This window comes from Drosophila willistoni (genome assembly GCF_018902025.1).
Source record: "Drosophila willistoni isolate 14030-0811.24 chromosome 2R unlocalized genomic scaffold, UCI_dwil_1.1 Seg167, whole genome shotgun sequence".
Taxonomy (NCBI): Eukaryota; Metazoa; Arthropoda; class Insecta; order Diptera; family Drosophilidae; genus Drosophila; species Drosophila willistoni.
The window spans coordinates 9,265,900-9,280,330 of NW_025814050.1; the positions used below are offsets into that span (position 1 = coordinate 9,265,900).

Below are 14,431 nucleotides of genomic sequence, written 5' to 3' on the forward strand. Positions count from 1 at the left end.
TTCAAACAAATTGATTAAATTTGGGCTTTATGAAATTAGAGTTTATTGGTATTTACATTTAAAATAAAAGGAATTTATTGGATTACACTTTGATTAAAAATTGAATTAAAAAGCATTGAAAAAAGATATGACTTTTGAAACTCGTTTAAAATATTGTAAAACTACAGATTTACAAACTTAAAAGTTTTAAAGATTTTTTCAGAATTTTGTTAAGCTAAATTTTGTCCAGGCCGTATTTTGGTAAATAAAAAAACAATACACTAACCATTCAGTGATCGAAACTCATTTTTACAGCTTTTTTGCTCACACAGCGCGGGGCACATAAATAGGCGGGGCCCGTCGAGTTTGCTAGTCGGGTACTGAAAATATGTACATAATAAAAAAATCGTAGGATTCAAAATCAATTTCAGCTGCAAAAGATAATTTGCTAAGTGTAAGTTTCTGATCTTTTATTATCTTCAGTGTTTGACCATTTAACAATTTCTATGGCTATTTTCGAAATATTTTTTAATTGATTAAAGATCGCACTTTAAAATCCATACTTAGTTGAGATATTTTAGGTAAAGCTTTTGACCTCGAGTTGAATTATCAATAATCTCTACGTGCTGGACTCTACATTATAGACTTTAAGGACTCAGATTTGCGATACACGTTAATACTTTATTAATTTTCAAAACAAATAACGTCTGTTTGCTTTTGATTGCATCCGTGATTTCAATGAATGGCTTGCAGCCCTGAGATTTTGTTACAAATATACATAAGAAGCTTTAAAATGTAAACTTTTAAATCCTTAACTAAATATTTAAATTTTACTATTTGAAAGTGCTAACAATTACTTTCAACACAGTAATATATTTCATTTAGAAACAAAAAATGAGGCATTTTTAAGCCTTTTTTACTTATAAAGAATATTTTAAATATTTCATTGTCATATCTAAAACTGAGCGATTGTTTCGAAATTCTCTAAACAAAAAAATGGTATCCAAAGATTTCCATTTATTGAACTTTTAGTAGGCTGTGCTTTAACCTTTACATTTTAGTTTTCCCACATCAGTAAAAATTGTCGACTAGATTTCAGTCTTAAAATCTTATTTCTCTGATCAAAACGTAAAAGAATAAAAAAAAAAAATAAAATAAAAAGAAATCCAAAAATCAGTTATTTGTAATTCCTTTTTTTTCAACATTTTACTTTCATAAAAAATTTGGTTTATAAAAACAGTGAACAAAAAATGCCGTTAAAAAGTCCACGTATACGCCAAAAGGACTTCAAGTCCAGTGGAGTACTTTCACATAAAAACAATTCGCCACGTGCTGCCTATAACAAGCCACTGATTGTCGGACAGCAACTGAAGAAGCCGTCTAGTTTCAGTCAGCGTGTTCAGAAGAAGACAGTCCTGAGGTGAGGTTTTTCCCATGAGGTTTGGTAAGAGCATATTCGATAATATACTTTTTTCTAGTTCTGCCGGCAAGGAGAACGAGAACAAGAACAAGCAGTTGCAGTTGGCCAGAAACAAACCCAAGGCCATTCTACTAACGCCATCTTCATCTGATAATTCACTGACCACCAATTTCTCATCTGATGGAGGGTCTGTAAGCTATACTCTTTTACCAACCAATGATGATACAAAGGGCAAGCCTGTGGCTAACAATGCCATTAAAGATAACGCAATACCATGTCTATCTGTGTGTTATCGTTCGCGTAAATCTCTCTCTCAGATAGATTTTAAGGAGGCACTTCGTAGTTACAATGGTCAGATGGTTTCACGTTTACCCAATTCCCATGCTGGGGATGGTAATGGTGGGTCATCGAATTCGTTAACCATTATGCTGCTAAAGGAAGCAGATTTGATCTGTCAGGCCCGTGAGGTTTGTGAAGTGCAAACGCTTCATAAGATTGGGCGTGATCGTTTCATGCGTCCGGGCAACTTGCGCATCTTTAATACTCTATTGTTGTACTATTGTCGTCGTCAACGAGATCAAGTGCGTCTACTTTCTGAGCAAGTGGAAATTCAAAAACGTGGCGTGAGTATTTGTAGTTAACTCTTCTCTATTATTGGAAAATTTATATAAATAAGCCATGCCTAAGGGTAAACATTTATAGTCGAAGATGACCTGACCTCTCTTTCCCTTAAAACCCTAATACCATTTAAAAGAATTGTTTTACATTTTCATTCGCCTATTTCAGTTCGTTAAGACCCGAAACAAATTGCATTTGACCAATGTGATGTTCGCTATGAACGAGCGTTCCAATGAAATGCTTAACAATCAATTATTGCAAGCCCAAAAGGACAATGCCAACCAAAAAGCTTTATATGATGATCTTAATAGTCTATTTCAACTAACCAAGAAAGAGAAGACACAATTAATTGAAGATTTGGCTTCCGTAAAAATTGAAAATGAAAATTTACAACAAGTTCTGGAGACCACACAAAAGGATCTGGTCCTAGCCAACAGTCAGCAGCGTGTCCTGTTGGAGCAAATGACCCGAGTCAAACGTGATTATAAGGATGTTTTAAATGAGAATGCCGATTTGTTAGAACTGGTAGAACAGCACAAACTTGAGTTGAGAATCGTAAGGGGTAATTTGGATATAGTGACCGACCATAATGAAAACCTATCAGAAAGAATATCGATGTTAGAAAAAGATGTAGAACGTGGCAAACTTGCATTGCAACAGCAGAAAAAGAAGTATTTGGGAAAAATTGCCGTTATTGATGCCGATTTAAAGCAAAGGACCCAAGCATTGAGAACAGTTCAGAGCTGCTTTGCTGCCACTGTGGGTCAAAGGATTCGACGCTACTTGAACGAGAGTCAAACGTATCAGGTTCACATAATGGATATGTTATACTTTGTTGCTCACCTAATTCTTCCAGGGACTCCACGACGTTTCCGATAGGCACCTTGTACCACGGAGATAATATAACCCTTCAAAACCATTTCAATCTTTTGTGATTTGTGACACATTTGCTGGTCAGCAGGAAACCCCCCCGTCCCACCAAGAGCGCTCCCCCTGCTATAGATGATGTCTCTGTACTCATTTTTCGTTTCTATATTTGAATTATTGTTTTGTTTAGTTTTATTGGCGTAAATTTGAATAATTTGTTACACTATTAAATTGTTAAACTGACCAGCAAAAATTTGACTTTTATTTCATCATTTAATTTATAAAGATTTCTTTTAATTCTCTAATTTACCGAGATGAATATTTATGAAATCTGTCAAACTGTTGGTCAATTTCTTATCCATTTCAAAAAAAAAGTTATATTTCGATTAAATTGCAATTTAGCATATTTAAAAACGTTATATAACGCTTGCAAATTATACGATTTTTGGAAAAAAAACATTCAAAAAAGATCAAAAATTAAGTTTTTAAAATTTTAATCAGAGCCGTATAATCTTTTTTAACTTGGAAGTAAAGACATACATTTTTAAACTACTCCAAGAATTAACTAGATAGGAGCATGATGATATAAAGATTTATGGGTATTACTTTGCTGCTTTTATAGATTTTTGAGTTAAACTTCACAATTTGTCGAACATACATTTCAATTTAAAATCGAGTGATAATCAAAACATTAAGAGAAGACATAACTCTCGAAAATTGTTACAAACAAATTCACAAATTTCATGGTTTTTAAGAATTTTTGAGAATTTACCAATGTATGTTTGGCAATTTTTTATCGCAAAAAAAAATGACTCTTTATTAAGTAAGTAAAGGTGTACCCTTGAAAATGGGGAAAGAATTTGCCAAATCCTTTAAAAGTAATGTAATTGTTATTTTGAGAAACTTCTCACTCTGGGTGTGAGATATAAAAAACTAATTGGATATTAAGTTGCGATTTGAAAATGATCGAATAAAAATCTACTTGACCGATTATAGAACGACGATTAACAATAATTCCTTATTTCCTACAGATTTGGTTATTCTATAATAATATAATAGTAAATTATTCTATATTTCTAAATTATAATTCTATAGGAAATTAGAAAGCTCTGTTAATTATAATTAATTAATTATGAATATTAATTTTTGTTTCAGCAGTTTTCAACATTTTTTTAAAACTTGTACCCCTTTTCTTAAAGTGCGCTTTTATTATACTTACATATACAGTGGCGGTCATGAATTTAAGACGTTTTTTTTTTTTAGTTCTAATTTTCTCGGCTCCTAAATAACTTAATCGAATAATATTGAACTCACAGGTAGTAACCACTCGGGCAAAGATTACTACTTACTATTAAACAAGTATGAAAAAAATTTAAGTGTTTTTAATATTTGCCCGAGTTGTTACTACCTGTGAGTTCAATTGCAGTCAAAATTCCTTTTACCTAAACAGCGGAAAAGGTCATACCCATAAAAAGAAAGAGACGGAGAATAGAAGGGCAGTTTTGCATAAAATGTCTCATATTGATAGGCAAAAAAAACTATCTAATTTTTATTCGATTTTAATGAAAAATATGTCATTCGACGGGAAATTCAATTTACTTTCTTTCGTAGTTCAAGAAAAAAGTACTTTAGTATGAATTAGTGTCGTAAAATGGACTCGCCCAAAGGACCAAAAATTTTCATACAAAATTCAGATTTTCAATTGGCCCCAAATTGAAAGTTGGGGCTAAATCCAAAATTAGTGGTATGCAGTTTATCTTAGTTTTGCTAGATCTTCAACTTCTTCGAAGATTTCAAACGTCTATCTTCAATATTTAAGATTTTGGAAAAAACGTCTTAAATAAATGCCCCCCAAAAAAAGGACTTCTCTTTGTTCAAATGCACCTGTGAAAAAAACGGATTAAACTATGAAGACCATTTTTACGGTTCATAATCTGAACACAATAACCAACAAATTACAGAAAAAATTATTCGATTAAGTTATTTAGGAGCCGAGAAAATTAGAACTAAAAAAAAAAAAAAACGTCTTAAATACGTGACCGCCACTGTATATAGTATTGGAAATCAATTGGAATCCAAATAACCCATTTTTAGGGCATACAAATGACATAATTTTTTATGGAAATAGTCTAATTGGTTATGATTACTGTGGACGTAAAAAGAAAAAATTTAAAGCCCATGAAATCAAATTGGCAATAAGAGTTCAAAGCAACAGCAACAATATCCTGTCGTTGTCATTTAGCTCATATCCCTCCCATCCCTTCATCATATGAATGGCCTTTGCTCATTCACATCCGGTGTGTTCCCATACACACACACACACACACAGAGATAGACAGAGAGGCAGAAAAGGATCCATTTGATTATATACATACGGCTCAATTGCTAAGAAAAATGCTTGCGGCTAGTGAACTCTTCACGCCACATTGGGCGCCAAATGTTTAGTGTTTTTTCTTGTTTGATTTTCATTATTATTTTTGAATTTGAGCTTTTCACCATAGACGAGGAAAACACACAGTTTTCCTTACTGAGTTTGCGCAGTGAACAAAACAAGTGAAAGCTTCTTGCCCTACGACAATGTTGTTTGTTGGGAGCCTTTGCCAAAATTGTTGTGGGCAAACGGATTGATACGACTTCATTAACGGTTAGACGCTGTGGGCAAGCGGTTCTTTCCTCGGCTAAAGAAAGGAAACTGAAACAAACAGGAGGCTTCGTAACGAAACGTTGGCAAATTGAATGAAAAAATATTCGAAAATGCAATTGGAAATTTGAAATCGTATCGAAATTGAAGTGTGTTTATTTATTGTGCTGTGTGCTGCGGTACGAGAGAAAATATTACGAAATCGAAAAAAAAAAATATTTAAACGAACAAACACATACTATTCAATAAATATTGTAGCAATACTTGCGGCCAGAAAAGAAAAAAAGAAGAAATTTTAGTTTCGGGTGAGTTCTGGAATATAGACATCTATAAATAATGACGACTCTTTGCCGTGTGATTTGTGTATGTTTTGTGTTTGTTTATTACAAAACTCCAAACACCCCAGAGGCATAAATAATTGGGCCATTCCATCTCCATTGAATAGTATTTGAAATATATTTTTATTACATTGATCGGCGAAATGGGCTTTTCCCAAAATGGATCAATCCAACCTAATTATACATACTATGATCAACATAATGCTTACGTCTTGGGAAAAAGTAATTAATCGCTCATTTGAATAAATCTCATCGAAGTTAGCGTCATACAAAACGATGACGACTCGCTTTGCGGTTTTAAGATTTACATTTTTAATAAAATTTGATATGTCAGATTGAATCTGTCATAAAATTAAGGCGTGCGCCTTAACTTCTAAGAACCTTTAACTCTTTGCAATCAGTTCTAAGTTCTATATTCTTAGAATGTATTTTTCCACGTATTCTCTTGAATGCCAGCAGAAAAATTCATTACAAATATAGAATGCAATAATATGGAAAAAATCGAAACATTTAAAACAATTTTAGATATATAATTAAACAGTATTAGGAATAGGCAGTGGTGTGGAAGGCATTTGAGTATTTTTACCCGGAACTAAAAGGGTTGAATTTTAAAATATTGAATGAACCACAATCCAGTCCGAAGGCATGAGCATTCTTAGAAATTCATAAGTATTATTTGCTCAATGTTTTTTCAGGAAATAAGACTTTAATAGCATTTTTATTGGGTGAAATTTCCTTAATTTATAAAGTTAAAAACAATGAATAAAAAGGACCAATACATTTCAAAGAAATAAACAGAAATAAACTTTAACTTTGGCTATAATACTTCCTTTACTAAATTTTCCAAAAATTTTCGAATGAGTTGAAACATTTTTGGTCCAAAAAAGATTCTATACCCACAAAAAAGAAATGTTTTTTAATGTTAGTGAAAAGTTTTGATATGTTAATTTATAACGTTTAATTGGTTATTCTATTGAGATGATGTTCTGTAAATTTCGTGGGCATATCTCTAATGGGTTTCTTTTAAAATGGGTTTTGATAAAAAGCCCCCAAATTCGGACCCGGCAAAAAAAAAAAAGACACATTTTCAAAATTTGTAAAATTCATCGTACACCTTTGCACTCAAAGAACAAGTTTTAGATCTAGTAAAACTTAGATAAACTGCATACCACAAATTTTCAATTTGGCCCCAGGGTCCATTTTGGAGCCAATTGAAAAATTCAATTTTGTATGTATTTTTTTGGTCTCTCTGCTCTGACGTTACTTTACCCCACTAACTCACACTAAAGTATAACTACATTTGAACTATGAAAGTTAGTGGAATTAAATTGCCCTGCAAATAAGGTGTTTTTTTTTAAAGAGGTGTTCTCAACAGCCCAACTATTTCCCTCTCTTTCTTTTGGTAAAAGGGTTTTTTTTTTCAATAAAAACTATTTCAAGATTTAAATATTTTTTACCTACTGCGTCTTCTGATTTATTGCCTGTTGGCGAATTTTTGTCCCCACAAAGTATATATATTCTTGATCAGGACCAACAACCGAGTCGATCTAGCCATGTCCGTCTGTCCGTCCGTCCGTCCGTCTGTCCGTCTGTCCGTCTGTCCGTATGAACACCTAGATCTCGGAGACTGTAAGAGCTAGAGTCACCAAATTTGGTATGTAGACTCGTGTAGTATGTAGAGTGATCAAGTTTATTTCAAATTTTTGCCACGCCCCTTTCCGCCCCCGCAATTAAAAAAAAGCGTTTATCTCAAAAACTATTCCAGCTAGAGACACCATATTTGGTATGTATATTCGCTTGGTAAATGCACACATTTTGTATGTATACAAATTTTGCCACGCCCTTTTCCGCCCCCGTACATTGAAAAACTTGATTATCTCCCGTATTTTTTTACCTTATGCAATCAAATTTGGCACACTTAAATTTAATACTAATATCTAGCAAAATAAAATGATTGAGTGAGCGAGATACTAAGATATGCTTGTAAGAAGCATGTGAAAATGCATTTGTTTAATAAAGTTGAAATATTTGCTTTACTGGTGTATGGTATACCCAAGTCGGCGAGACGACTTACTTACTTTATTTTTAATAGAACGATAAAAAAATTGCATTCCATCTATATTAAAGCTTCAAACTTTAAAACCCCCAAAGAAGATATCTTACGTTAACTGGATTATTAACAAAAGCTTAGAGTGATTAATTCTAAAATGATTTCCCATGAACCGGTTTGTAATTACTTTTCAAACTTTGGTTTATTTATAGCTGCATGCCATTTACCTAATCTGTTGTTACCACACAAAATGAAAACAATTTAGTAGCTACATAATGGACTAATTAGTTTTGCACATGAACTTTGTATTGAATCGTAGTCAACTTTCAGGACTCTGCGCAGAAGCTAAACCAAATGGGTTTAAGAAGCGATTGAAAGCGATTGGGTCCAATAGGTCCACCCTCTTCGTGTGGTTCCATAACCCACCCAAAATAACGCCCTGTGTCAAGTAATTTCAAATTAATTGATATAATAATTCATCAGACTAATGTAAATTCAAGTTGCGTGGTTTGTTAGGCACTTGGAAATATGTTTTTCGACTCGGGGCGATGATAAAGTGCAAGTCCTGTAGAAAAATAAATATTTTAATACGCCCTGTGGGTTCATCAAAACTGCCAAAGTGTAAATATTGGGCAAATTTCTCCTTCTAGCTGTTCATTTAATTTCACAAGAAAATTTAACTAAAATTTGGCATATTATGGCGCCAGTTATTAAGGCCTTTGGCTATTTACCTTAGTGTAATGTAATAATGACAGTGGGTTCAAGTTACAGAGAAGTCTATTTGCAGTAGTTCTTTGTAATTATAATTGAACAAAATTTGTCTTACATTAAGGTGAATATGAGCTTAGAAATAAAACGACTAGAAAAAATAGAAATTGAGGCATCAGATTCAGGAAAGGTTTTGCATGCTGGAAGAATCCCTTGTAGGCGTTAGTTATTATCTCATGAGTATCTTTGGATGTTTTCTTTTACTCTTCTTACTTTTTCGCCCGCATCAACCAAAGTCAGGTTTCAGCTCATCCCTGAATTTGGGTCCAATCTGATATTAACGCGGCGGCAATTGACGATAGCAAATTGGACTTGCTGTAGCCTCCTTTATTCTCTTTTAAGTTCTAAAGCCAATATAGGTCTTCTGATACTTTAAAATTCAAAATGTTAAACACAAGGTACTCGGCAATCCCTTTCGATTGTTATATCCCTGGGGTACTTCCCTTATAGGTTAAAAACATTTTAAACCCATAAAACAAACTTAAATTTGCTAGATTTGAAATACTATTGTTATAAACTATTATTTTCTCTATTTCGTACTTTTGCTAAGCGTTTAATGGAATTGATTAGAGTCAATTTTGTCTATTTATCTGTCTGTTTCTATCCAAAGTTATTCTTTTAGTTTTTGAACTATTGATACGAAACTTTGTATTGAATCTTCTAACTGTACCCACAACATTTGTTAAAACTCAGCCGATCGGAATATATAAAACATATACGAATTGTCCAAAGTACAAAAATGCTATACTTATACATACAGTGGCGGCAAAAAATTTGTATACATTGTTTTTTGACCTTAAATTCTGATTTCATTCGATTGTTTTTTAATGTTAGTGAAAAGTTTTGATATATCAAAAAATTTGAATACATTTTTTTTTGACCTTAACTTCTGAATTCATTCGATTGTTTTTTAATGTTAGTGAAAAGTTTTGATATGTTAATTTATAACGTTTAATTGGTTACTCTATTGAGATGATGTTCTGTAAATTTCGTGGGCATATCTCTAATGGGTTTTTTTTAAATGGGTTTTAATAAAAAGCCCCCAAATTCGGACCCGGCAAAAAAAAGAAGACACATTTTCAAAATTTGTAAAATTGATCGTAAACTTTTGCACTCAAAGAACAAGTTTTAGATCTAGTAAAACTTAGATTAACTGCATACCACAAATTTTCAATTTGGCCCCAGGGTCCAATTGAAAAATTAAATTTTGTATGTATTTTTTTGGTCTCTCTGCTTGACGTTACTTTACCCCACTAACTCACACTAAAGTATAACTACATTTGAACTATGAAAGATAGTGAATTAAATTGCCCTGCAATTAAGGTGTTTTTTTTTTTAAAGAGGTGTTCTCAACAGCCCAACTATTTCCCTCTCTTTCTTTTGGTAAAAGGTTTTTTTTTTTCAATAAAAACTATTTCAAGATTTAAATATTTTTTACCTACTGCGTCTTCTGATTTATTGTCCCTTTTACCTACTTAGCGGCCTTTACAGAGACAAATAATATGAATCTAAGATTAAAGCTTAAAGTAAATGACGTTTAAAATATTTCCTTCAAACACTTTATGGCCAAGTCATCAAATTGCTTACACACCTCAATAATTCAATTGTCACACTTATAAAGCTCCTTAAACTCTTGAAATATTAATTAGTTTTGTTTCTCTGAATTACAGCTTTATACATATAAGAACTAAACATTAAGATAGAAATATTTTGTTCTTAAAATATTTAAGTATTAGTTTGTATGCGTATGTAGGTAAGTATTTGTGTGCTTTATATAATGTGAGTGGGTTTTGAAATATGGCATACATACATACGCAGCACAACAACAATTAGTCAGTCGTTCGTGCCAGCTTTACAGCTTTACTCATCCCATGCACATCTACATACAACATGTAGATTCAACTAAATATCTCAGAGGCTGCCAGCAGAAACTGGAAAAATTGTATGCAATTTCCAGGCAATGGCGTCGATAGTGACGATGATGACAGCCACAACCAAGACTGAGACGACGACAACGACAATGACAAATCGCTGGCATATTAATTAATTAATTGTCAGCTCTTTATAGACACACTTGTTTAATTTCACTTGTATGTGGCTAAAGTTTCTAGCCATAAAACTTTATTCAGTATCTCTCTCTCTCCTTTTTCTCTAGCTCTCTTACAATTAGTTGTGCAATTGCATATGGGGGAGAGGCTGTGGGCAACCTTGGAAGACAGTTCAACTTGTTGATCAACTGGACAACTTGAATGTTGCATGCGGAACTCGGCATCTGCATTTTGGTTCAGTTGCGGCATGAGGGAAATTGTGATGTAATGAAAAGTGACTGGAAATGGTATGGACTGGCTCTCCCGCTCCGTCGTTCTCCATGTGTAACACTGTCTCTTACCCCTTTGTTATCTCTCTCTCTCTCTCTTGCTCTCATGGATCATAAGCTCCATATTTAGTAGCGAATTTCCGCATGGGCGCACACCTCACGAAATGGTATCACATAGTTATATTTGTATCTGTGAGATATAATTGACTTGTAGAGCCACAATCATGATGATGATTCATACAAAATTCGGGGAATCCGAAACCAATAAAATGCTGCAAACAAGCCAGACGGACAGGTTTTTTTTAGCCACTAGCAAAATGTAGCATAAGCTTGTTAAAATATTAACACACACACACACACAGACAAACACAATTTTTTTTATTTTTAGTATGATTTGTGATAAAAAAGTACTTTTAACTTTTGAACAGTACAAAATCTTTGCAATATTCTAAGAAAACGTGGTGCGAAATGCGTGATTTGACTTGAAAGCAGCCAATTATAAATGCTCCCCTTTGGTATAATCAATCCAATCAATGCCAATTCCCTTTCCAGATCTTTCGCATTCTCAAACTTTTGGTCCAATATGTAAACTTTTTTTGATATTCGTCTTATCAGCATTTGCAATGTTCATTTGTAATTCGCTTATCTTGGGTCTTTTGTTTTTTTTTTTCCATTTTGTTTTTGATTTGTATATATTTTTTTTGCTTTTGTTTCTTTCTTGTTATCGATACTCCTACTCTTGGGTCTTTTGGTCTCTTGTTGTTGACTTGTCTTGAATTTTAATGTCTTGAACTCTCTCGCTCTTTCTTTTCACTCGCTCTACTTCTCTCTTACTCTCTTTCTCTCTCTCTCTCTCCCACTCCCTCGTTGTCTGTGCCTCTTTTATTGTTTGTTGTTATACCCTGTTTTGCTTATCGTAAAGGGTATATTGACTTGAAATCAGCCTTTATCGTTGTTGGCCGAGATAAATTCAAGAATTTTTGACATTACCTACCTACATGTTAAAATTATTTAAGTTTTAGATTATTTATTATTTATTTTTTATAAAAATCAACTACCTATTACTATATTATCCATATAACGCAGATTATAATACAATATTTGGGTTATTTGTATTAATTTTTCGAAATAATAAACGACTGATTTGGGAGACTAACCGAAACAGATATAAATGCTATATAATATGTTCATCGAAAAAAGACACAAAAAAAGTGGAATGATCTATTTGTTGATCTACATATGTACGAAAATATATGTTTGCTGCTCTAGATATTGGGAATCAAATAGTTCTTTGATTTCCAAAATATAAAAATTTATTTGTACTCAATGCAAGACACTTAGATGATGATTATAATTTATGTACTTCCAAATTATTGATCACAAGTCTTTTGAAAAAACCTAAAATCAGTATTAAAATTTAAAGGTTTTGTATTGATATCAAAATTTTAAACTATTCATTACCGTTCTATTTTTTAAAATAAATTTTACAAAATGAAATGGTCAATCAGAGAATAAGATAAAATGTCTAAGGTAGTTTTGGCGTAAACTTAAAGAAACTTTGTGGCCAATTCTCCATACAATTAGAGGTAATAAAATTCACAAGGGTAATTAAACTTCGCCACGCCAAAACTGTCTAAAAATTTCTGTTTATTTATTATTATTTTAAGGGAATCGGCGGCGACCTTTGGCGTGACTCTTTCATTGCATGTACATTTTGGCCACAAACAATGGCCTTTACAATAATAAAAAAAAAAACACCAGTGACACAAACACAAAGAGACACCAAAATGTACTAATAACAACAACAACAAGTGGTTGGCCAACTATGCGCTCAATTGCTACCACTTTGCCCACTTGCTCTCCTCTTCACGGCATTCAGCATCAGCAACTTGATAATCTTCATTCGTCTTCATCATCATCAACATTATCATCATCTTGGCTGTGTTGTCTTCGTCATCGTCATTGAAGTGCTCTCTCGGCACAATCGTCATTTCTGGATTTTAAGGCTTGGCTTTTAGCTTGTTTTTTTGTGTTTCGTTGTTTTTTGTTTTTTGCTTTCGGTTGGCTCTCTTACGCGTGTGACCTTGACTGGCACATGTGCCAGAAAAAAAAAAGAAGAATTGCAGATAATGGGATTGAATTTTAGTCGAACGGTTTGATTGTGACGACGTGGAACGGATGCACACGTTCTGTGTAATTTACAGAAAGGCCCAACAACCGGGGTAGACAACAGAAAAAGTAGTCTTCATGGCAACCAACTCGTAAACTGATATTGGTTAGGCTACAACGCCAACAAAGTTCACTTTATTCGGCATATTGGATTACCGAAATAAAAGCATTTTCACTTAATACCAATATTAACCAATAAAAATTTTCACTTAAAACCAAAAGAGTATTGGATATTTAATACACTTGAAAGCTTAAACTAACTCTAGGTTGGGTCAGTGAGGGAGTGAGTGGCCAAAAATGAGCAACTCCTTTAAATGAATAAGTGAAATGGTCACTAAACTTGTTCAGTTTAACTCATTTACTTATTTCTTCTGCACTGACTCGATTGTTAAACTGTTCGTTGACTCATTTGTTCACATACTCACTGGTTCATTTACCCACCGGGTCAGTCAGTTATTAGTTTAATTGTTCAGTTGTTTTTTACTAACTCGATTTTCAGTTGATGGCAAGGAATCGTCTTTTGTTCTTTTATTCACTTGTTCAATTATTCACTGGGTTAATTACTCAATAGTTTAATAGTTTCCTGTCTATTCTCCTTGGCTTTTTTGTATGTTCTTGTTCTGTATAAACCACTCAAAAGTGAAAGGACAGAGAGCTCTCCGCAACTGGATAAAATATATACATACATAGATTCTAAGACGATATCATTACTAAACAACTGATTGAGAAATAGTAATAGTAAATGAACAATTCAGTGAACAAGTTAACAGATAGGTAAGTGAACTGGTTCACTCTTGGAAAAGAAGTGAGTGTGTAAACTGGTTCATCAGATTGAGCGGTTTGACCCAGCACTAACATAAGCCCCATTTGATATACGAATTCAAAGTGGCAAATATTTTTTTATTGCGTCAGAGATTTTATTTATCAACGTATTTGGCATAAAACAATGCATCAATTTCAAACATTTGCGTATCGGGGCTTATAATAAAAACTTTCTCATTCACGTATTGGGAATTCACAAGAATTAGGATAACAATTTAGAAAAAGAGAACTTGTTTGAATATACAGAATTTTTGTCAATATTATTTCCCAAACTAAATTATTTTTTCCCAACCAAATTCAAAATATGAAAATATTTGGTTTTTCCAATACAACTTTATTTCTTGTGTTTCTCCAAGTATAAAATTTAAACTATATAATTCAAGCAAATTTTTTAAATCAAAAGTTAAAAGGTTCCACCTCTTGTTTATACATTTATTCAACA

The 14,431-nt window shown here is 32.9% G+C and overlaps 1 protein-coding gene across 1 annotated transcript; it reads left to right on the top strand.

Moving 5' to 3' along the window:
• The first annotated feature begins 1,180 nt into the window (after positions 1 to 1,180).
• On the top strand, positions 1,181 to 3,137 carry LOC6651963. Its single transcript, XM_002074381.4, has 4 exons — positions 1,181 to 1,399; positions 1,458 to 2,022; positions 2,186 to 2,817; positions 2,874 to 3,137. The coding sequence occupies exons 1-4, from the start codon at positions 1,230 to 1,232 to the stop codon at positions 2,950 to 2,952; spliced, it is 1,446 nt and encodes a 481-aa protein (XP_002074417.2). The 5' UTR covers positions 1,181 to 1,229; the 3' UTR covers positions 2,953 to 3,137.
• Positions 3,138 to 14,431: the final 11,294 nt, after the last annotated feature.

Bases quoted from the DNA above. Each gene is read 5' to 3' on its own strand.
- LOC6651963 (XM_002074381.4), top strand. From the start codon at position 1,230: ATGCCGTTAAAAAGTCCACGTATACGCCAAAAGGACTTCAAGTCCAGT. The intron at 1,400-1,457 runs GTGAGGTTTTTC...ACTTTTTTCTAG, and splicing joins CAGAAGAAGACAGTCCTGAG to TTCTGCCGGCAAGGAGAACG. The intron at 2,818-2,873 runs GTATCAGGTTCA...TAATTCTTCCAG, and splicing joins TACTTGAACGAGAGTCAAAC to GGACTCCACGACGTTTCCGA.